Source organism: Phaseolus vulgaris, chromosome 8 (genome assembly GCF_000499845.2).
Source record: "Phaseolus vulgaris cultivar G19833 chromosome 8, P. vulgaris v2.0, whole genome shotgun sequence".
In the NCBI taxonomy this organism is placed as follows: Eukaryota; Viridiplantae; Streptophyta; class Magnoliopsida; order Fabales; family Fabaceae; genus Phaseolus; species Phaseolus vulgaris.
Genome location: NC_023752.2, coordinates 45,896,804 through 45,920,749, shown reverse-complemented (window position 1 = coordinate 45,920,749; position 23,946 = coordinate 45,896,804). Strand labels below are relative to the sequence as shown.

At 37.4% G+C, this 23,946-nt stretch overlaps 3 protein-coding genes across 3 annotated transcripts; all 3 read left to right on the top strand.

Moving 5' to 3' along the window:
* The first annotated feature begins 3,983 nt into the window (after positions 1-3,983).
* On the top strand, positions 3,984-4,355 carry LOC137825227 (uncharacterized). The gene has a single exon (XM_068630901.1). The coding sequence runs from the start codon at positions 3,984-3,986 to the stop codon at positions 4,353-4,355; it is 372 nt and encodes a 123-aa protein (XP_068487002.1).
* A 13,517-nt stretch (positions 4,356-17,872) lies between these two features.
* LOC137824022 (probable calcium-binding protein CML29) lies at positions 17,873-18,805 on the top strand. The gene has a single exon (XM_068629443.1). The coding sequence runs from the start codon at positions 17,951-17,953 to the stop codon at positions 18,422-18,424; it is 474 nt and encodes a 157-aa protein (XP_068485544.1). The 5' UTR covers positions 17,873-17,950; the 3' UTR covers positions 18,425-18,805.
* A 3,940-nt stretch (positions 18,806-22,745) lies between these two features.
* Positions 22,746-23,835, top strand: LOC137827131 (uncharacterized). Its single transcript, XM_068633349.1, has one exon. The coding sequence runs from the start codon at positions 22,800-22,802 to the stop codon at positions 23,667-23,669; it is 870 nt and encodes a 289-aa protein (XP_068489450.1). The 5' UTR covers positions 22,746-22,799; the 3' UTR covers positions 23,670-23,835.
* The last annotated feature ends 111 nt before the right edge of the window (positions 23,836-23,946 follow it).

Below are 23,946 nucleotides of genomic sequence, written 5' to 3'. Positions count from 1 at the left end.
AGCATTCACTAACACGAGAATTCAACACCTCTCTAGGCATCGCTATTATTTGACACCTCTCCATGTAACAGGAGTATTCGACACCATTCCAGGTAAGACAAGTATTCAAAACCTCTTCAAGTACACAAGTATTATACACCTCTCTAGGTACACAAGTATTCTACACCTCTTTGGACAAATCAGTCTCAATCTCCCCCTAAGATCAAGACCTCTCAAATATATGACAAAACTCTCTAAAGAGGTAACAATGAAAGCTCAAAGGGTATGCTTCATTGAGTGAAGGATTTACAATGGTTAAAAACACAACCCAACTCACAAGATGCTCTACAATAGCAGATGCAAATTGTATAAGCATAACTTTTTTACACATGTATATATCACTTGACAATGGCATTTTTATCTCGTTCTATGTATGTTCGTTGTGTGTTCTTCATCTTCAAGGTCTTTAAATAGCCTTATAAAATGTGACCCTTGAAGCTTCGTGTGAGGAAATTTTTCTCATAGCCGGTAGACGCTCAAAATGGTAACTTTTGCTCTGATTGATTCTTCCATGACTTTAACGTGTGGATTAATTCAAATTGTTTTTTTTTATTCTTCAAATTGGAACATTGTAGCTTTAATGTTCTTAACTCAATTTGGTGATGAAATCTACCACGTTGTTTCTTCATCAATGCAAAAAATGCTTAGATAGGAAACATATGCTCTAATGGAATATGTGCGTCTTCAACATATATTTGCACTTTCAAACTATTTCTTTATCGGTATAAATTTTGAACTTTGAGGCTTTAACACTTTTTGGCCAAATCTTTGATTCACTGTCTCCCTTGTGCTAGACACTAAAATCAGAATGTTCTGTTATGAGCCTTTAATGAATTTTATCACTTGTTTACACTTTGAATCATATTTTTCTTTCTAAATCTTCATTCACAATGGTTTGATAATGCTTTAAAATTCATTCGTGCAAATCTCACAGAATGGCTTCATCTTTATGTCATAAGACGCTTGATAAGGAAACTTCAGCTTTAATAATATGTGTCTTGACCAATTAATATTACATGATTTAATCTTTGAATAATTTCCATATTTAGATTGTTCGTGGAAACTCTTTGCGTTTGTACAAATCTCATTCAACACTTCATCTTTTTGTCATCAGACACTCGAAGAAGAAACTTCTAATATAAATATTTCTTCGTATCTTGAGCGTTTATTTATTGATGTTGCACTTTGAAATCCTTCCACATTTCTATATATTTAATATTGAAGCTTGATTCTACTTTAGTCTCAGTCTGCACAAATCTTGCATTGTAGCACTTTAGTTTTCCTGTTATGCTCGAATAGAAAACTTCATATTTGATCTTCATACTTGTCTTTTAAGTTCCTTCAAGAATTTTTGGAAACATTACGAGTATCAAAGATAATAATAAAGATCATAATAATGAACGACTATCACTGAAACATTATCTTTACTATTTCTGATTATCTAAACCTTCATTTCCAAAAACTCTACTGTAATTGTGTTTTCAAAAACTTTTTAATTCTATTCAAGATTTGAATGTTTTATTTCAAAAGCTTTGGTTTATAGGAACTAAGATCATCAAATAAGGTTCAGAAACATTAAAGCAATGTCAGAACATTAAAAGATTATAAAGATGAAGTATATACATTCCTTGAAATGTTAGATCGTCTAACATGTAGAAGACGAAGTGATTGCATGTCATGTACAAGCTCCATTAATCGTCTAGTGTGACTATGAGCTCTATCTTATTTAGTTTTCTTTGAGCTTTTAAGTCTTTTGACTTCATATAGCCTTAGGTACCGTTTGTCAAGACTGTTTGGTGTAACCTTCTAATGTTGGATCGTCTAGTCAGTTTACTCCAATGAGACCTTCTATCATATTTACATTATGGACTGGCTAACATGTTGATTCTCCAGTGATGTCTTACGAGACCATCTAGAGTACCTTTATACTCTTCATATTGTAAGACTGTCTAATTAGTATATCGAGAATAAGATCGTCTGACACGTGACCGTCTAATAGGTTTAGTAAACCTAGAACATCTAATGAGTATTTATCTAAATCTGCACATGAGTGAGCTTTGTTAGAATTTTTAACACATCTTATAGTGTTTGTTATATCAAAACTTATAGATTATTTTCATAAGATTGTCCAATGGGCGTTAGAACATCTAGCTACTAGACCATCTAGTTGTTGATCAAGAGTGATCAAGAGCTTTGAAGAATCCAAATCCAAGATGTTTGATGAAAGGCTGGTGTTGCTGCTGTGTATGGGTGGGATCTGGGTAGATTAAAGTGTAATTCACTCCTTGTTTGAATCCAGAACTGATTTGATTTGAAAACTTTTTTAAAATAGAATGTTTTTTAACTAAGTAAAAAACAACATGTTGTTTTATCGAATCAACCGGTTGTTTTGTTCTTAGATGGTTTTGAAAAAGGTTGAAACTTGTTTGACTTGGTTGACTTAACTGTCAAACTAAATCAATCGGTTGTTTCGTGTTTTCAACCCATTGTTTCTTTGAAAATCCTAACAGAATTTAGTTCTAATTTGTGAATCTCTCTTAAATGATTTCTAACTGAATGCGCTCCTGTTTTAAATGTTTTTAATTATTCTTTGGAGTATAAAAAGTTAGTTATATGCTCCTGGAAAGTAAGAAAAATAGTTTTGAGAAATCACAGTGCAAATTCAATTTCAAGTTTTCAAGATTCACATCAAGCTTTGGATTTTCAAGTGTGTGGAATAGGATAGAGGTGTTCTTCTGATCTTTAAGCTTTGTAATACCTAGGTGGATTCTATTCTCTTCTTCCTTAATTACTGTATTTTTGTAATTGGGTGTAAGTGCAGAATCAGAGGATGTTCTAATTTCTAAGGATTGTTGTGCCAAAAGGAGTGTGTTTCTTCATGGGCTCAAGGTCACTCTTTTGGTGGTTTATGTTGTAATATAGTTTTGGTTGCATAATAGAAACCCAGAAGTTTTTGGGGACTGGATGTAGTTCTGGGTTTAAGAGTGAACCAGTATAAACTGCTTGTGTGCTTTTTCTATCATATGATTAGATGTTCCATTTCAATTATCCACATAGTGCCACACTTACTTGTCATCTTCTCCTTCGAGTTTTCCTATTGAGTATTCAAAATTTTCATCAATACTTTTTTATTTAATGTTTAGTCTAGCAAGACCACTCTTGTCTACATTGGAGAAAATTGTGTTTACGCTCCTAACTATGACAGTTTGTGCAACATTAGCACAAACACTTCCTCGTGCTTTTTGCATCCTACTATACCTTATTATTCTACCTTGCTTCATGTATCACTTTTTGTTGCAGCTTGGCATAATGATCTGGAAAAGCACTCTAAGTGTTTCTTTGTCTTATGATTACTACAGTGAAGGTCCTCACGATCCAAGTGGTAGGGCGTTTTGAAGACTAGCTATCGTCTCTAACCTGCACAAACTTTCTCACCAGATGACTTCACCACTATATTGTTAGCATTAAACTCAAAGTCGTCATCAATTTTATTTAGAAATTTGAATGGGTCAATAATTATTAGCTTCAATTATAATTTTGAATGTCATTTATACTATGGTTTTAAATGTAATTTATAGTATAGGTTTTATGAGAGAGAAGGTAGAATTTGAGAACTCTATTGTAAGACTATTTAGAAATTGTATTCTCATTTGAAAAGCAGCAGTGAAATAAAAGTTATATTCTTTGTTCATAAATTGGTATAAGAGTTATGACCAGTATAAACAATAATTTGTCCCTTCCTCAATTAACAAAGATGACCAATTATGACAAATTGAGCATCCAAATGAAAGCTCTTCTAGGATCCCAAGATTTTTGGGAGGTGGTTCAAGAAGGTTTTGAAGAACCAAAAAATACCACTCGTTACTCGGCGGCCCAAAATAAAGTGTTGAAAGAGACACGATCGAAAGATAAGGCAACTTTGTACATGTTGTATAGAGTTGTCGATGAGTAAAATTTTCGAGAAGATTTCTTATGCATCCACTTCAAAGGAAGCATGGGACATCTTAGAAAAGGTGTTCAAGGGTGTAGTTCGACGAGTTAAACAAATGCGTCTTCAAACTCTACGAGGTGAGTTGGAGGCCATGAAGATGAAGAATTCAGAAGATGTATCTAGTTACATCACTCGTGTGCAAACGATAGCCAATCAACTTAAACGTAATGGAGAAACTCTCACAGATGCAAGGGTCGTGGAGAAGATTATTAGGTCATTGACCGATGACTTTGAAAATATTGTATGTGCAATCGAAGAGTTAAGAAATGTGGAAGAGATGACCATTGATGATCTCGCGGGTTCTCTTAAAGCACATGAACAATGAAAGAAGAAAAAGAAACAAGAAGTCTTGAAGGAAGCCCTACAAACAAATATGACTATTAAAGAAGACAAGGTGATGTACATGCAACATAACCAAGGAAGAGGAAATGGACGCAAAGGTCACGGTTTTGATCACAACGGAGGTCGTGGTCATGGAAACAACAATGAAGATATGGGACAAATGAACCAACAAAACTGGTGTGGACGAGATCGTGATCGTGGTGGTCGCTCACATCGTTCAAATGTTGAATGTTACAATTGCGGAAAATATGGACACTATGCAAATGAGTGTTATGCCAAGAAAATGTGGAAGAAAATTCAAATTTAGTGCAGGAAGATGAGACAAAAGATGAAGGAATTCTCATGATGGCCAATGAAGACGTCACTCTAGATAGTGACATGATATGATATCTAGACACTGGTGCTAGTAATCATATGTGTGGGCACAAACACCTATTTCTTGATATACAAAAGATAGAAGATGGACATGTGTCTTTTGGAGACTCAATAAAACTTCCAATCAAAGGTCGAGAAAAAATATGTTTTTTCCCAAAAGGACGGAAAAGAAGGTACAATGGAGAGTAATATTCTCAGTATGGGACAATTATTGGACAAAGGTTATTCGGTTTTTATGAAGATCGAATTTTGCACTTGAAGGACAAAAATGGACGAGTTATTGCAAACGTGGAAATGGCGAAGAACCGGATGTTCAAACTCAACTTAAAGAGTACATTACCAGAGAAGTCCCTTTGTGATGAAAAAATTGAGCTTAAAGGTTTAAGGGAAAAATCAAGTAGCTTGGAAGAATTGTGCAATTCATTGACTAATGAAAAGCATAATCTTCTGAATGAAAGGAGTGTCCTGGTATCTCAATTGCAAAGTGTTTAAGCAAAATATGATAACCTGGAAACAAGGTTTACAAAATTGGAAGAAAAATATGTTGATATGGAGAAAGAAAAATAAAGTAGAGTCAATCAAGTAGAAGAACTCCATTTGTTGCTTTTGGAACAAAAGGAAAAGGTGAATGAATTCTTGTCCAAATTAGAAGTCCCTTGTAAGTTTTCAAATTCCCTTGAAAATAGTGGTTTTGATTTGGGAGAAGATGATAGATGGAATGATGTTGAGGCATTATCTAAGAAGGATATATGGTCTAATCATTATGTTCCAATCTCATTGAAGCTAGAATCTTTCTTAAATCCTTTTAATTCAAAGGGTGAAAGTGGAGAAGATTTTGTTTGGTAAATTAAAAGTAATTTAATTCAAAATTTAGCATGGATTGGTGCAGTGAGGAAAATTGAAGTTGCTTCTAATCTAGAACAGTATGGGGGCAGTTGGGTAGAGAAAAATATAAAATTGGAAGTATGGACGATGATAATCAGAAAAGAAATCTAAATGAAAAATATGAAAAGTTTGAGTTTAAGGGAGAATTTGTTAGCATTAAACTCAAAGTCGTCATCAATTTTATTTAGAAATTTGAATGGGTCAATAATTATTAACTTTAATTCTAGTTTTGAGTGTCATTTATACTATGATTTTAAATGTAATTTATAGTATATGTTTTATGAGAGAGAAGGTAGAATTTGAGAAGTCTATTGTAAAACTATTTAAAACGATTGTATTCTCATTTGAAAAGTAGTAGTGAAATAAAAGTTATATTCTCTGTTCACATATATTCCTTCATAAACCTAACTCTACTTTCTGGCAAATGGTTTAAATATACCACGTGGTGTCACTGGTCATTATAATCTACACAAGTCCTCTTTTGTTAAATTAAAGCATTTTCTGGAAAGAGAGGACGTTGTTGCTCATAGATGCTTGAGGGAGTTGTTGCTAAAGGAGATCTGGATTTGTTCTGGAATGACATGTGGTAAATAAAGAGTTTTTTCCTTAACGCAAGGCTGAGTTAGATACTATTAGACGAGAAGCTGAGAAGGTTCTAGATATGCATATGAAGGCTTCTTTTGAGCCCCTTGAGCCATCTATTGTTCATGAGCATGTGGCTGAAGTTGTTGATGATCAGTCTCGATCTTGAAGATTCTGGATGAAGCTCCTCAGCAAGAGTCTGAAGAACCTAAAGAGGTCTCTCAGTGCTTGGAGTTGGTGCTTTCTTTTAGACCATCTTCACTTGTTAGTGCTGATCAAAAAGTTCCATATGCCATGCTACATTTCAACAATGATGATTTCTTTGCGAACCCTTTTGATGATATCAAAATAGGGGAGAAAATGGCTTAGTTGTTTTATACAATACTCTTTTATATATATATATATATATATATATATACATATAATAAAATAATTCAGTCAATTTGTATATTATACAGAACCTACATTTTTTTTTTCTCAACAAAAAATAAAATAAAATAAATGAGGTACTTAGGGTACCTCAACCTCTGTACAAGATCTAAACAACCCAAAACAACATTAATTATTGGTTTCTAAACTTAACACCCTACAACCAGCCCAAACATATTAAAAGGAAATAAAAAACCAATGTCTGGCAGCTCCCATTAAACCACATTCTTCAGAGCCAAGAGGATTAACCGAGATTGTGACTGCAGAAGCTGTTTTGCACCGCTAAACATTACAAACTAAAGAGGTATATAGACCTAAAAGGTGCCAACACGTGCCTCCTCGTAATACAACCAACACAAATACATCTAACAAAATCATAACGCCACAGAGAAGACAGAACTACAGAGTTTTCTTTATAGCCCTTAACAGCTGGACATGTAACAGAAGAACCATCAGCTTTTGATCCAAAAAGAGAAGCTTGTACCCTTTCTTCTACTCCCCCATACGGCTTCCAATTCCAAACACTTCCATGACTCAGCAACGTTTTTAGTGCTTCCATAAAACCATTAATCAGAATAACAGACTCTATTTATCCTACCTTCCAGAATAAACAACACCTTGTTTCCTTTCTAGCACTCCTATAACCACGCCATCACTTCGCTTCCTTCCATTCTGCTTCCCTTAACCTACATATGCTGGCCACAAGTGCTCATTAGCTTTTCTTGAGGTTAACTCCTTTGGTCGACCTTATATTCCTGCATAAACCCTGTTTCAACTCAACCTGTGATAAACAGCAAAATCACCTTGCCCAGCATGTCCTTGTGCCGAACCAGCATCCCCGCAACACATGATCCATCAAGGCCTCCCAGCTCTTGGATAACAGACCAGAGAGGGTGCTCCTAATCAAACAAACCTAGTTTGTATTCTTGCATTTCTAATCACTAAAGCAACCTCCCAGCATCCCACTCCCTTCTAGCCCATGTACCTTCTACATAACCTAAAGAATCAAACGCTCTACAACATCCTCCACTTCAGCAGCTTTGCATACAAATGCCGGGATTGAGAATCCAATCCGAGAAAGAATAGCTAAGAGCATAAGTCCCATGCTTCAAACTTAACCACGCAGATAGTTGGGTTGAAGAAAGATTTCTTCAGCATCACCTATCCTTGTTTAAACACAACTGAGTTTCTCTGATCCCATATACTCCGTATAATAGCAACCCATAAGCCCTTCCAGACCTGATTCTGTTTGGTAGATAAATGAACTAGGTGAAAGCTCTCAAAGTGGTTTATAAGGTCCTTGTGTTGAACGGACAAGATACCTATCCACCTAAGACAGAGTGACCAAACACGTTGTGCAAAGATACAACACATAAAAAGATGATGAGTTGATTCTTCAGCTGAGGGAGGAATCAACCCTCCAGGCCAAGAGTTTCTCCCAACGCGAAGCTCCCTTGCACCAGAAGTTGGCAAATCTTCGCCAAATTGAGAAGGAGACCAAGAAGCTCCTTTTTGACAAATCTCAAGAGGCCCTTCAAGCTCAGTCGAAGATTCTGCCCCTCCGAAATGAGGTTATCGAGCTGAAGGACAAAGCTGAAGAACGCCTGTTGTGTATTGTACTAACTTTGCTAACAACGCCTTTAACGCATATTTACACCTTAGGTAGCACGCTTCCTGTCACCTACTTTACCTTCGTACGACCTTCATTATCTTAAGGTATCGGTGATGTGCGCGCAACTCTTGGTTGGTCTTACCTTCGTTGTACGAAGATAGGGAAAACCTTCACTTGCTGCTTCTACCCTTCATCTTGCAAGATAAGGGAAAGGTCTTCCCAGCGATTTCACCCTTGTCTTTAAGGACAAAGGAGATGTCTTACTAGTGATACTGGTGAACCATGTTGTCCTCAACCTTGCCTTACAAACAAGGGAGAGGTTTGCTTTCTGACCTCGACCTTGCTCCATGAGGCAAAAGAGGATTTAACTGTTGATCCATGGTGTTCTACCTTGGCGTTCTTACTCAAGAGGGAGGCGTTCTCTGCGAACCATCCTATCCCAATCTCGAGATTTCTAACCCAAGTGAAAAGCTCGTAACTGACCTCGTCCTCGCCCCTTAGGGCAAGGGAGGATTTAATTGGAAAACCATATCGTTCAACCTTGGCGTTCTTACTCAAGAGGGAGGCATTCTCTGCGAACCATCCTATCCCAATGTTGAGATTTCTAACCCAAGTGAGAGGTTCGTAACTGACCTCGTCCTCGCCCGTAAGGCAAGGGAGGATTTAACTAGCGAACCATATCGTTCAACCTTGGCGTTCTTACTCAAGAGATATGCGTTCTTTGCGAACCATCATATCCCAATCTTGAGATTTCTAACCCAAATGAGAGATTTGTAACTGCACTGTACAAAACGCCTGAAGATATATTCTTTTAACTGAGTAACTAAAATTTTATTGGGTGACCTCGTTAAAAAATCCTTATAAGGGAAAAAGAGTGTCCCCTAAAAACTGTGTACAATGCAATAATTCAACTGAAATAAAATTTAAGGTTAGCTGCGTTCCATGTACGAGGGATTGCTTCACCTTCTAATGTCTCGAGCCTGTATGCTCCATTCCCAAGGGCCTCTGTCACTCTGAAGGGACCAGTCCACTTGGGAGACAACTTGTTCTCTAGCTGGTATGGGTGGGCCTTCCGCATTACCAGGTCAGCGACCTGGAACTTTCGAGGTCTCAGCTTGGAGCTGTATTTGTACTCCACCCTTCTCTTCAAAGCTTCAGCCTTGATTCTTGCTTCCTCCCTCACTTCATCCAGTAGGTCCAGGTTCACCTTTCTTTCTTCATTATACTCTTCAACCACGAAGTTCTGGAAACGTGGTGAGTTCTCCTGGATCTCTACAGGAATCATTGCGTCCGAACCATACACCAAGTTGAAGGGTGTTTCTTTGGTAGTAGACTAGGGAGTAGTGTGGTAAGCCCACACAATTCTAGGAACCTCCTCTGCCCAAGTCCCTTTGGCCTTCTCCATCCTTCTCTTCAGACCTCTGAGCAGGACTCGGTTGGCGGACTCGACCTGGCCGTTTGTCTGGGGGTGTTCGACTGATGCGAACACCTGCTTTATTCCCAGCTTCGTACATAGCTTGACCAACTGTTGGCTCGCAAACTGGGTGCCATTGTCAAACACTAACCATTTTGGGATTCCAAAGCGGCATACTATGTTTTTCCACACAAAGTGCTGGATCTTGTGGGCTGTAATATGTGCTACTGGCTCAGCCTCTATCCACTTTGTGAAGTATTCTATGGCAACCACGAGGTACTTCATCATCTGTCGCACCGCTAAAGGGAAAGGCCCTAGAATGTCGATTCCCCAAGAATGAAATGGCCATGGGATATACATCGACCTGAGCTCTTCTGGAGGTGCCTTGTGCCAGTCAGCATGTTGCTGGTACTGCTTGCATCGCTATGCATACCCTGTGCAATCTTCCCTCTTGGTTGGCCAATAATATCCTGCGCGAATGGCCTTTGATGAGATGGCTTGACCGCCGATGTGGCTCCCGCATATCCCTTCATGAAGTTCTGCCACGATGCGCGTACATTGCTCACCACTTACACACACCAGGATAGGGTGAGTGAACCTGTGCCTGAACAACTTTCCATCGATCAAGGTGTACTTGCTCGAGTTTTTCTTGATATTTCTAGCCTCTGTAGGCTCTAGCGAGAGTACCCCATCAGTCAAGTAGCATTGGTAGGGTGTCATCCAAGTTTCTCCTGCTTCAACTAGGCAAACCTGCAACAACCTCTCCCCCCAACAACTGTGTACGCGCTTATTTTGGGCGTTTTTAACGTGTCCTGAGTCAACGACCGATGACTCCTCTTTATCTCCTCAGAAATGCTGATCTGTTGGACTTCTGATGTACTATCTGTGGCAGTTTGAGGTGTTCTCAGGGTCTCTTGAATGACAGTCCTCTGTTTTCCCCCCTTTCCTGAACTGGCGAGCTTTGCTAGCAAGTCAGCTCGGGCATTTTGTTCTCTGGGCACGTGGACTAACTCAAACACTTCAAATGTCTCCCTCAAAACCTGGATGTACTCCAGATATGCGGCCATCTGAGGGTCTTTAGCCTGGTATTCTCCCGTGACTTGACCTATGACTAACAAGGAGTCACTCTTTGCCAACAAACCTTTCGCACCCATCTCCTTAGCCAACAACATTCCAGCGATCAAGGCCTCATACTCTGCCTGGTTGTTACTGGCCTTGAAAGCGAACTGCATGGCCTGCTCAATCAGTAGCCCATTTGGCCCTTCCAAGATGACCAGCCCCACTACCCTGTTGGTTGGAGGAACCGTCTACAAAGAGTACCCATCTGAAACCCACTCCTTCTTGGTGCATGGCCGCCGAGGAGAGCTCTACCACGAAGTCAACATAAACTTGGCCTTTAATAGGGCCTTTGGGCTCATACTGCACGTCAAACTCTGATAGCTCTACTGGCCATCGCATCATCCTTCCTGCCACATTCGGCTTCTGTAAGACCTTGCGAATTGGAAGGTTTGTCATCACTATTACGGTAAAGCTCTAGAAGTAGTGGTGAAGTCTTCGCACTGAGAACACTACCGCCAAGGTTGCTTTCTCTATGGCCTGGTATCTCACCTCAGGCTCCTGCAATACTTTGCTAACAAAATAGATTGGCTTCTGCACCTGGTCCTGCTCTTGCACCAGGACCGAACTGATCGCCTTTTTTGTAACTGCGAAGTACAGACAAAGTGGAGTACCCAGTTGTGGCTTGCACAACACTGGTGGACTGCCCAGGTACTCCTTCAGTTTTAGGAACGCCTCTTCACACTCCCTGGTCCATACGAACCTGTTATTCCTCTTCAGGCATTGGAAATAAGGATGCCCTTTATCTCCCCCTGCCGACACGAATCCAGAGAGAGCGGCCATGCACCCTGTCACTTGTTGTACCTCTTTTACTGAGATCGAGCTCCTCATGGCTATGATCGCAACACATTTCTCAAGATTCGCCTTTATCCCACGTTCGGTGAGGAGGAACCCCAAGAACTTGCATGCTTCTACCCCGAACACGCACTTCTCAGGGTTCAGCTTCAGCCTGTACTTAGCTATTGTGGTGAATAGCTCTTCTAGATCTGCTACATGCTGCTCCCTCTGTTGTGAGGTGACCACCATGTCATCCACATATGCTTGGACATTCCACCCTATCATGGGCGGTAATACTCTGTCCATCAGCCTTTGGTAAGTCGCACCTGCATTCTTAAGCCTGAAGGGCATCACCTTATAACAATAGCAAGGAAACTCTGTCATGAACGCTGTCTTGCACTCGTCCCTAGGGTGCATTATGATCTGGTTGTAACCAGAAAAGGCATCCAGGAAGCTGAGTAGTCTGCAACCTGACGCACTGTCCACCAAAACGTCAACACTGGGCAGCGGGTAGGAGTCCTTCGAACAGGCTTTGTTGAGGTCTGTGAAGTCGACACACATTCTCCATTTCCCGCTAGCCTTTTTCACTGGCACCACGTTCGCCAGGCACTCAGGGTACTGAATCTCCTAGATGTGGCCAGCCCTGAGCAGCTTCTCCGTCTCTTCTCTGACGACCTGGCGCCTCTCGTCACTGAACTTTCGTCTTCTTTGGCGAACAGGTCGGACTTGGGGCTCCATGGTGAGACGATGACACAGGAAGTCAGGATCTATGTCAGGCATGTCTGAGGCGGACCATGCAAAAGCATCAAGGTGCCTAGCTATGACTTCGACGATCTGGTCCTGTGTCTCTTGGCCTATGGATTTGCCAAGCTTGAACTTCTTCCCACCGATCTCCTTCTCCAACACGTCCTCGGCAGGTTCGGGCCGTCTCTCCCGAGCGATCTCTGCGCAGGTGACCCCTTCTTCCCTCGGAGGTTGAGTGGTAACAGTGAACACTCCTCTCTTCGTCTTGAGGCTATTCTCGTAGCACATCTTAGCCTCATTCTGATCAAACTTGATGGTGATCACCATACCCTCGAGGGAAGACAACTTCATCTTCATGTGCCTCGTAGAGGCCACCGCTCCAATCCTGTTCAAAGCAGGTCTACCCAAAATTATATTGTAGGCTGATGTTTCCAGTGCGTGAAGTCATGCCATCTATGAAGGTCGTCCTCAGCTCTATGTGTCCACGCACCTCCACCTGGTCTCCAGCGAAACCATACAAGCAACCGGTATAAGGCCTCAACTGGTCTGGAGACAACTGTAACTTGTTAAAGGTCGACCAGAACATCACATCGCCAAACTTCCTTGGTCCACGAGGACGCGATGCACCCTCTTTCCTGTTGTCACTACCGAAATCACCACCGGGTCATTGTCATGTGGAACAACGTCCTGGCGGTCGGCCTTGGTGAAGACGAGGTCGACATCGGGAGTCTGATCTGCCTCCTGTACCTCTACTGCCATCACCTCTCGTGTGTACTTCTTCCACTAGGAGGCGATGCATCCTCCTCCTGAGAACCCTCCAGAGATGGTGTTGATCTCACCATGGGCACCTCGTGCCCCTGATCTACTCTCGTGGCTGCTAAGGCCTGATCCCCCTGCGGCTCTAGGAGGAAGTCCTTCAAGAAGCCGTTTTTCACTAGCTCATCCAACTGGTATCCCAATGACAAGCAATTTCGTATGGCGTGGCCATATGCTTGGTGGAATTCGCACCAAGTGTTCTTGCTGGGCCCCAACTTTTTGTCGGTCTTTGGGGGCATCTTCACCCTTGCTGTTATGTTAGGAATAGCGGTCAGCTCCTTGAGCTCTACAAGAAAATTGTGCTTGGGGGGCAAGTCTTCTCGTGTGCACGCTCTACTCTAGGGCTTCTCGTAAGGTTGCTACTTTCCCGAGCCTTTCTTCTCTGTTGTTGCCTCGTGCACCCTCATGGGTTGAGGTCGACCTGCTGCTCGAGGTCGGACAGGACCGACACTGCCGCGTTTTTCTGTGACTCGATCTTCCGCGGCGATGTGCGCCATAGCTCGACGCCTGATCTCGCAGAACGTCTTCGAGTAATACCTAAGCAACGAGTCACTGAAGGGCCCTTGTAACATTCCTTTGGTGAAGGCATGCATCGTCATGGCTTCATCCTTGGGGTTTAGCCTCACCACTTGGACCCCAAACCTGTTCAAGAACTCTTTCAAGGACTCTCCCTGGTATTGTTTTATGTCAAAGACATCGTAAGAGATCGGAGGGGGAGCCCTGTTGATAAGGTACTGCTCTCTGAACAGCGTTGCGAATTGGTTGAAGGTAGTAACGTGTCCATCAGGGAGACTGATGAACCATTCCAACGTTGTGCCTGCCAATGTGCTCATAAACAACTTGCAGTACACAACATTAGATCCTCCTGTAAGCATCATCTGGGTGTGGAACGCTGTGAGGTGAGCCTCTGGGTCCTCTACACCTATGAAGGTGACTTTCGGACCCATAGACATGGTTGGTAACACAGTATCCATAATCGCCTGAGAGAACGGCATCGGGCGTGCCCTAGGTGGTTTGGGTGGGGCATGCTCATCCATCGCGCGCTCCCCTGCCTGTTGCAAACTCCTGCGCAGTTCCTCGTTGGTTCTGCGCAGCTCTTCGTTGTCTGCCTGTGACGCGGCTATGTCAACCCTAGACACCGCTACTGCCTCCTGGAGAGCGCGCATGGTCTCCATGATTTGTTGCATGGTGACGTTGCCCCTCCAGAGGGCGCAGCAGATCCTTGCCTCGTACTCCTCATATTGCTAGTAAACTCTTAACACGATTGTGAGTGGGACCTGGTTTTATTGGGTTCCATGGTGGACGCCAAATGTTTTCACCAGTTGACTCGTTTGTCGGTTGACTCGAATGACAGTCTTTGGCCCGCCTATCGTTGCCTTCTTAACACGATTGTCAGTGGAATGCGTTTTTGGAATTGAATTCGGCATAGTGCTTCTTTCTCTGTCTATTATCAAGTAATTTTTGAATAATTTGTTGATGCAATGGTGTTGGATAACTGCCAGCTTTTATATATTTACAAACTATAAAGTCGCTAGGATTGGTCACTGTATTATTTTATTTACTATTTTACCATTTTTCACAAATTAAGTGCTCGATGTAACCGATAATGAACCTTGGGGTCCTCATGGTACTGCACTGGCATAGATCTCCCAGGCTACCAAAAAATTGTAAACAAATATGTGAACAATTATCCTTTTAAATACATAATTTGATCTTTGGTGTTCAGTTTTTTTTATGCATATTTTTAATAAACCTGCTAATATGATTGTATCTATTCCTAGACCTCATAAAAACATTTAATAATTTTAAAGCTGTCTTTTATTAATTTATTAATTACGATTAGTTTAACATTAAAAATGAAAAATATTAATTTTATATTAATTTCAAGTAATACATCCATATAAATAAGATAATTATATTGAATCATTGTTGCAGGACAACCTTCAACACGTGATACTGGCTGAATTAATACACCTTCAAGGTGTATTTATCACCCAAATATAATAAACCATAAATAAATAAAAACCCAAGATAAATCCTATTTAGATATATGGTCTTACTAAAATAAAAAGTTCCTTAAACTAGATGTCTTATCAAAGATAAAAACCCATAAAAATAAGAAATATATTAATATCTTAAATAACAATTGTCATGAAGTTCATATATTAAAATAACGCAATAATTTTAATCTATTTTATTTCATGGCTATAGTAAAATATTTGATTTAGTAATAAGAGTCTTTGCTTCTTCTTGATAATAAAATAATATCGATTATAAAGAAGCAGAGAAATTGTCTATCAAGGTGACCATTATTCTATCTTCCCTCCTTGGGAATCACTAACATAACCTTTATGTAAAAAAATAACTTTTGGCTTGGATTGGTAAGTGTTAAACCTTATGAAGAATAGAGTGGTGTTTCAATCCATATACAACAGTCAAGAACACCATACAACAGAAGTCTTTGGTTTCTGACCACCAGAGAACACCTACAAGACTCACAAAACCAGCTGAATGATGCAGTAAAACATCCTAAAGACTACTAAAAACAGCAGCAAAAATTCCAGCACATGCCTTAAGCTAATCTGAACCACTAGCAATCGGGAAAGCACAATAACAATATCTTCAGAACTGCATGAAGTAAATTAGGCAAAACACCACAGCCAATTCCAGAATACCAAACAGCAGAGTGTTAAACAAGACAGCATCTGCACACCGGAACTGAAATTTTACACAGTGTTGTGTTGCTGGAAACATCCACTCTTCTTAACCCCTCTCCTATTCACCTTACACTGGACCTACCTCCACAGCAGCCAACCACTATGCTCAATACTTCCATCCATGGTATCCTCTCTTCCAAGATCAAGAAAGCACCACAAATTATGCACACGCCTGATATATTTTCTTAATTAAGCAAGACCAGCGCAACATTTGTACTGCAAAATACATCAGCTCCTTCCCACAACACTTAGGGGTTTGGATCAGCACAAAGACAATACCTCTTAGCAAAATATAAACCCTTAAAACATCCCCAACCCTGCATCCTGAACTACTAAACTCATTCAACAGAGCTGCTCCTCCATAAAAGGGCTTAAGCATATATGTAGCTAATTGACTTTGTTTTGGGTGAACTTGACATGAAGAAAACTATTGAGAATAGTGATGTTGGTGTAATCTATCAATACTGATTAACAAATTATACTCTAAATATAATTACACAACTGTTTTACATTATAACTTTGTTTCTTATTAATTAAGTTTACATTATAACTTTGTTTTTTATTGATTAAGTAATTTTTTTTTATTCAACTATTCATCTCCATTTAAAGATAAAGATATTAAGATGAATTGAATTTGCTTTTTCTAAAGATAAGTTGTAAAATTTGTTATTTTATTTAAATATACAATTGAATGTTATTTATCCTTTTTGGACAATATTTATTGAATAATATTATTCAATTATGAAAAAAATTGCTTTGTTTAGAAATTTAAATGTTTTAATTAATTATTTAATTATTGAGTAAAATTAAATGTTTTAAGATTATTTTATGTAGGTTTTGAAACAAATAATATTTTATGAAAGTTTCGAAATCTATAGTATTTTACGGAGGTTTTGAACTCTATGAAACTCATAATATTTTATAGAAATTCTTAAACCCATGGTATTTTATGGGGGTTTTTTAAACCCATCGTATTTTACGAAGATTTTGAATTCTATGGTATTTTATAAATATTTTGAAACTCATGGTATTTTACAGAGTTTTGAAGTCCATGATTTTGGAACCTGTGATATTTTACAAGGGTTTTGAAACTAATGCTATTTTATGGAGGTCTTAAAACCCATGATATTTTATGGAGGTTTTCAAACCCATGATATTTTATGAAAGTTCTTAAACCTATGATATTTAAAGAAGATTTTGAAAGACATTTCCTGAAGCTTAAAAAAATCCCAGGAACATGTTTCCAAAGCGGTTTAGCGCGGGGGAAACTATATTCCGAATAAATAACTAAGTGGAGATTTTAACCCTTATTAATGTAAAATTGAATCCGTTAAAATCATGTTATTTGTAGTTTGTCATCTTTGTAAAGTGAACTCAGTCTTGTAACAACATTTTGCATACACTCCATGGTTGAGTTATTTTCATTTGATAACTATCAACCCTATTGGCTTTGAAAGAAAGACGCAACAACATAGCTGTAATTTTATTATTAGCGTCTTGTACGTTGAAAAAGTTTCTTAAAAATTAAGGATTATATCATGTACGTTGACTTTTTAAAAATTAAAGTTTATATGTGTGGGTAAGAAAATTTATTTACACTGTAAGTATTTAAAAGGATTTTTACAATTAATTTAAATAACTACAATCTAAACTATATCTACGTCTATATTACTCGTGAGCATTGTATAACACAAATTAAATTATCTGTTTTTTCTTCCTTGTTCAGTTTCGCATTTTCAACTCACATTGGGAACTAGTTCCACGTAAATCAGCCTATTTTTATTGAACATCTCCCTCAATTCACATTCTGTATACAGCAACCTTAGTTGCATTTTCGTTTTTAAAAGTACGAATATAGGCGTTTAATTTCACATAAATTATTCTTTATAAAGAAGAACTTTCCATACTTTACACCCAAACCTAGGGTGTGAAGATAAGAAAGAATAAACTTTACAACCATGGTAGATCCTATTCCCATAATCTTCATATTCTTCACCACCACAAAAGCAAAAGCAGCATAAATTCTTGTTCCCTCTTTCCAAATATTTACAGGGCTGAATAACAATGGAAAATCGCACAGCACCACACAACACCACTCTCTAATCGTGAACATGGCTCAAGTGGGTTCTCTCTGTGCCGAAATGGAGACCCTGAACCATGTTCTTTCCCTAGTGGAGGCATTCAGAGCATTCGACGTGGACAACGATGGGCGAATCACGAAGGCAGAGCTAGGAGGAATCTTCGGGTCACTAGGGTACAACGCTAGCGAGCAAGAAGTGAGTGCAATGATGCAAGAAGGTGACAAGAACAAAGATGGGTTACTGAGCATACACGAGTTCTTGGAGATGAACACCAGGGACTTGGAGGGTGGGAGTCTCGCGAGCACCCTAAGCACAGCGTTTGAAGCGTTGGATGAAGATGGGAACGAGATTCTGTCCGGGGAAGACCTTCATGGAGTCATGCAAAACTTGGGTCTAGACTTGTCACTAGAGAACTGTCTGCACCTTGTTGCTTCTCTTGATGCAGACGGAGATGGAGCTGTGAGCTTGGATGAATTCAGACTCATTGTTGATTCCCTCCTCTGAGACTACGTTCTGTGTATGTGGTATATGTGATGAATGATCATATGTTTACGTATAGCTTGGTTTGAAGGGTAAAGGTTAAGGAATTAAATAAGAACTTGTGAGATGCAACTTAGTTTGCAAATATAATGCATGATATATATTATAGGATAATGCTACTCATTGTATATATAATAAATTTATAGTTTTGGAGAGAGGTTTGAGAAGAAAGACAAGTGTTGAATTGTATTTGGAAATAATGTTTTGAAACTTCATCAACAAGTTGATGATCCACTCTGAATAATAATATGGTTATTAAAAAATGAACTTTTGTATTTGTAAAAGAAAAGAAAAGATGAAGGATATAAAATATGTGTAAAAAATTATTGATGTCAAAATAGAATGGTTCTTCTATCAAATATGCATATCCAGTAGAGATCATTTATATAGGTTGCGTATCAAATACCTTTGTTTTATCTCTCTTTCTTTTAAGTCCCAACATCAGTTTGTAACAAAATCTCGAGCATCCAGAGAAGTTTCCTTTGGGCATAAGGCAAAGATCACAAACATATTTCTTGGGTCCGGTGGGAAAATGTATGCAAAGTAAAGGAGGAAGGAGGATTGGGGGTCAAAGATATTATAATTTAATCGAGCCTTGCTAGTAAAGTGGAAGTGGAGATTAATGAGTGAGAAAAAAGGGAAATGGAAAGAGATCTTAGTATCTAAGTATTATAATGGTGATGTTAGAAATGAAGACTCTGGTAAGCGTCACTCCTGGTGGTGAAGTGATCTTTCCAAGGCATGTGGAGAGGGAGAAGGTGAGGGTTGGTTCCACAATTCTGTTACATGGAAAGTTGGATCCAGGGATAAAATTAGTTTCTGGGACGATGCCTGGGTGGACAATAATAAGGTTAAACATTTGTTCCCCAGGTTGTATATCATTTCTTTGGATCAAGGAAAGATGGTGGGCGAGGTAGGCTCCTGAAAGGCTATAGAGTGGTCATGGAGGTTAAGGTGGAGAAGGCCTAGATTCGAGTAGGAAAGCTATATGGAGGAAGAGTTGATGAACCTTATTACAGGGAAGATTCTGAGAAAGGAATCTGAGGATGTTATCATGTGGAGTGGGGATTCAAATGGTGTTTTTGTTTTCTGTGAAATCTGCATACCTGACCTTGTGTAACTCTCCCAATGGGGTACCGCACAATGTTTTCTCTCTATTGTGGCAAGTTAAAGTGATACCCAAAGCTGTGTTCACTGCATGCGGCTTTGGTAATAACTGCATTTGTAAATCACATTTACGAATGCGGCTTTGGTAATAACTGCATTTGTAAATCACATATACGAATGCGATTATGGTAATAGCCGCATTTGTAAATGCTATACCCCTAAACCCTGTCACCTGATTCAGAAGCATATACAAATGCGGCTACCAGAAATAGGCACCCTTATAAATAGTATTTACAAATGCGGTTATATAGCCGCATTTTTTATCTCTTTGATTTACGAATGCATGCTGATCAAATGCGACTCTATAGTCGCCATTGTAAATGTAAAATAGCCGTCCTTGTTTAGCATTTCTGCGCTAGTGTATTATGAGTACACGTGAACAATCTATACTTGTTTTGGATGAATGGAAGTAATTTGAGTTTGATTTAAGTTATTTAATTCATGTATCATTTGAATGGAATGCAAGAAATTTCTTTTTTCTTTTTTGTGTAGGTAGGTATGCATTGTACATAGTGTAGTATTGTTAGATATCATATTTTGGGCACAAATGTGTCATTGGACCACACGAATGTGAACTTGTATGTTAATAAATTCATTGATATTGAGTGTTATTTTGAGTAAAAACATTTATTGATAGTGTTGGACATACATGTAAGTGGTTAACTCAGTTTGTATAAATGGTGACCCATGCCAACTTTTGTACAGAGTCATGTGTTTCATTTTGGTTATTTGATTGAAAAGTTGGTAATGCATGATGTGTGTCAATGCACCTAGGTGGAGATTATGAACGTGACTTGGGTGGATGAAACCATGTAGTGGTGGTCATAGGAGACCTTATAGTGTAAGTGGTGACCAATGAATGTATAAGTGGTGACCCATGACAAAGTTTCTGCATGGTTATATGTTTCATGTTGGTTATTGGGATTCAATAATTGGCAGTTTCTGATGTGCATACTGAAAGTACAAGGCAATATTAATAATCATAATTTTAATATTCATAGTAATTGCTAAAATATTAAAAATAATAAATTTAATATTTATAATAATTATAATAATATTAATAATAACAAATATAATATTAATGATAATTACAAAAATATTAATAATAACATATATAATATTAATGAAAATTACAATAATTTTAATAATAATAAATATGATATTAATGATAATTATAATAAGATTAGTAATAATAATTTAAATATTAATGATAATTACAATAGTATTAACTATAGGAGTTTTAATATTAATAATAATTACAATAATATTAAAAATAATATTAAGAATTATAATATGAATAATTAATTAAAATAATATTAATATTATTATTATTATTATTAATATTATTGTAATTATTTATTGAAATTGTAATTTTTAATATTATTCTTACAAAAACATTTTTTTTTTATTATTATTAGTATGAAAGAAAAACAAGGATTATTGTGCGCATAATTTATTTATTTTTAAGGGTACGGGGGAGGGGATGAAGGAACATAATTAAGATTGTTAGAATATATGGCCTTAAACAAGAGGGGGGTGAATTGTTTAAAAGAGGTTTTTGAAAACTTTTTTAGGTTTAATGAAATTCTTTGTATAAATCCAGAATAGGAATCAAGTTAGCCAAGAACTCATACACTTATGCAGCAATATACAGAAAACAATCGGTTGTTTCTTCGAAATAATCGGTTGTTTATATCAGTTAAGCTTTACTTGTCTAAACTTTACTAATATCTTTTAAATAATGTTAAATTTTACAACCAATTTTAGTTTAGACGTACTTTTTTTTATATAAATATAATTTGTATTTGGATATATTTAAATATTAATTTATCATATTTTTATGACGACGAGAATGAATTGAAAATTGTAAATGGAAATAGGTAAAGAATATTTTACCCTGATTGATGTTATGACTTTAAGTTGCCTCAAATTTAATGCATGTGATTTAAAGGTATTCTATTATAATTTTTTATTTTGTTTTTTGTTACCTCATTTATTGCGTGTGTTTTGATGTATATGATAATGATGTTAGAACATGTAAGGAGTTGTTTGTCAGCAATCACAAGGGTCAGCTTAAACAACACATGCTTCTATAAATTACTTATTTTGATACATATATGTAATTATTGCTCACTATATGATAAATTCTATTTTAGTTTAAAATAAAACAACTTGGGACGTTGCCATTTTTATATACTCTTTGCAAGGTTCACACTCCAAAATTTATTTATCATTGTCATCACATAAAATAAAATAGAAAGAGTTAGAATCAATGAACTTTAAAAAATTAAACTTTGATTAATTTAAATTAGAGGAAAAAATTGCAATCACTATTTTTTTTTTTCTTTATTTATTATTTTTAAAAAGATAAAAAAACATTAATTTTTTTTTTATGAATTATATTCATATTTTTTACTTATTCTTTAATATATATATATATATATATATATATAGAAATGATTAGTTTCAATATATATAGAAACACTTGTAACTATTTCATTCAGACAAGAAATGATTAGTATTTTAATTTTCACATAATAACTTAAAAGATAAAAAAAAATTAGCAGTGTATTTCTTTTTCCTCCTTTTGTTTCATGCATAAGTTCCCATAACTAATAGAAGAGACAAGAATAGGCGGGTTTTATAGTTACTTCACATTAATTATTTATTTTATTGATTGACAAAATAACTAGTTTAGGAACAACGAAGCCATTTCACCTTAATAATAATTTATATAAGAAACAAATATCAATGTATTTATATAATACTATATTAATAATAATTAATATTCTCTTAATACAAATGTGAGCATATACATAAATTTATATATGTTTTATTAACCTATATTTAAATTTTTTCTATTTTAAAATATAAAAATCACAAACTTCTTTTTGTTAATTATGCTTGTAGGAATCTGTTTAGATTCTGCATCATACTCTTTACATAGAGCCATTTAATAAAATTAAGAAGATACTTAAATTTAAATTGTGTTTTGAAAAGAAATTATCAATAATATTGATACAATATTTCACTCTGATATGGAACTTAAAATTTGTGGTGACAAGACAACAGTTTTTTGAAAAGAGGATATGAGTGAAGCTAATGCACTGTCGATGTGGGACGCAGATGATTGACCAAGACTTGGAACAAGCAGCTTCATTCCATTTGCTTCATGTTTGCATCAAAATGTGAAATCCTAAATCAAAACTGGCGGCTCTCAGTTTGTCTCTTCCCCAACCAAAACCTTGGATGCTCCAGGAAGAACACGGTGCTCATGCTCCTCAAAATTCAGAGATGGTTGCAGCAGCCAAAGGTACGGAAACTGGCGTGTTTTGTTTCATCTATTGTTGGACTCCTCTGTTACGCTCTCAGCTCCTCTTTCAATCAACTATTTGGAGAGTGGACATGGTGGAAAATATTACTCTACATTCTTTTTACTCTCTGCATCATCATCTTCTTTCTATCTAAGTTCACCAGCACAAGGGAACGCCCTACCTCTCCCCCCTTGGAAGCTCATTCAGCCTTTTTGGTTTTGATCATCACTTCTATGTACTCCTTTTTTGTTGATAAAAAATTGAAAGGGAAACCAGATGTGTATAGCCTAGTTTCGAATGCTGCATTTGCTATCATGTCTCTGGGATTGTCAACTCTGAGTCCCTTTGGATTCGAGGTTGATCTTCTCTATTTTTTCAGTGGAGTTCTAATAGTGCAGCTCATGAAAATCAAACTATGGTTGGTCATTGTTGGAGGGTGTTTCAGCTATTCCCTCATCCGTCTTCGTTCCATTTTAGATCCTCAACCCTTATACGTTAGATCTCAAGACCTTGCAGCCATTCGCATTGATCCTCGATCACAATCACAGTCAAAATCACAAGTAAGCAGTGGTAGTGTTTCTCTACCTGATTCACCCCATGTTCCTGTTCCTCCCCAAGCTGATCCTACCCACCTTGGCTCACCTTTACAACAAGACAATAGTCGTAGAGCTCTTCTCAGGATGCACTTTCTATGTAGCACAGTCCCGGACACTTATACGACACACTGACATGACATGGACACATTTCGACACGTATAATCTCCAAAATCTCCAAAATGTAAGACATGAGACACGGATCTATATATTATTATAATTATGAATTATATAAATCGATAATAAAGATTTATGTGCACAAGTATGTCTCAATTTTTGTTGAGACAAAAAGTTGTTTCTTATAGTTAGTTTGTTTTTTTATTTTTATGATTATAATAAAAATTTATACAATAAGTTTGAGATTTTAAAAAATTAATGTATTTTTTTTTTAAATTGTCTTATAACCATGTTA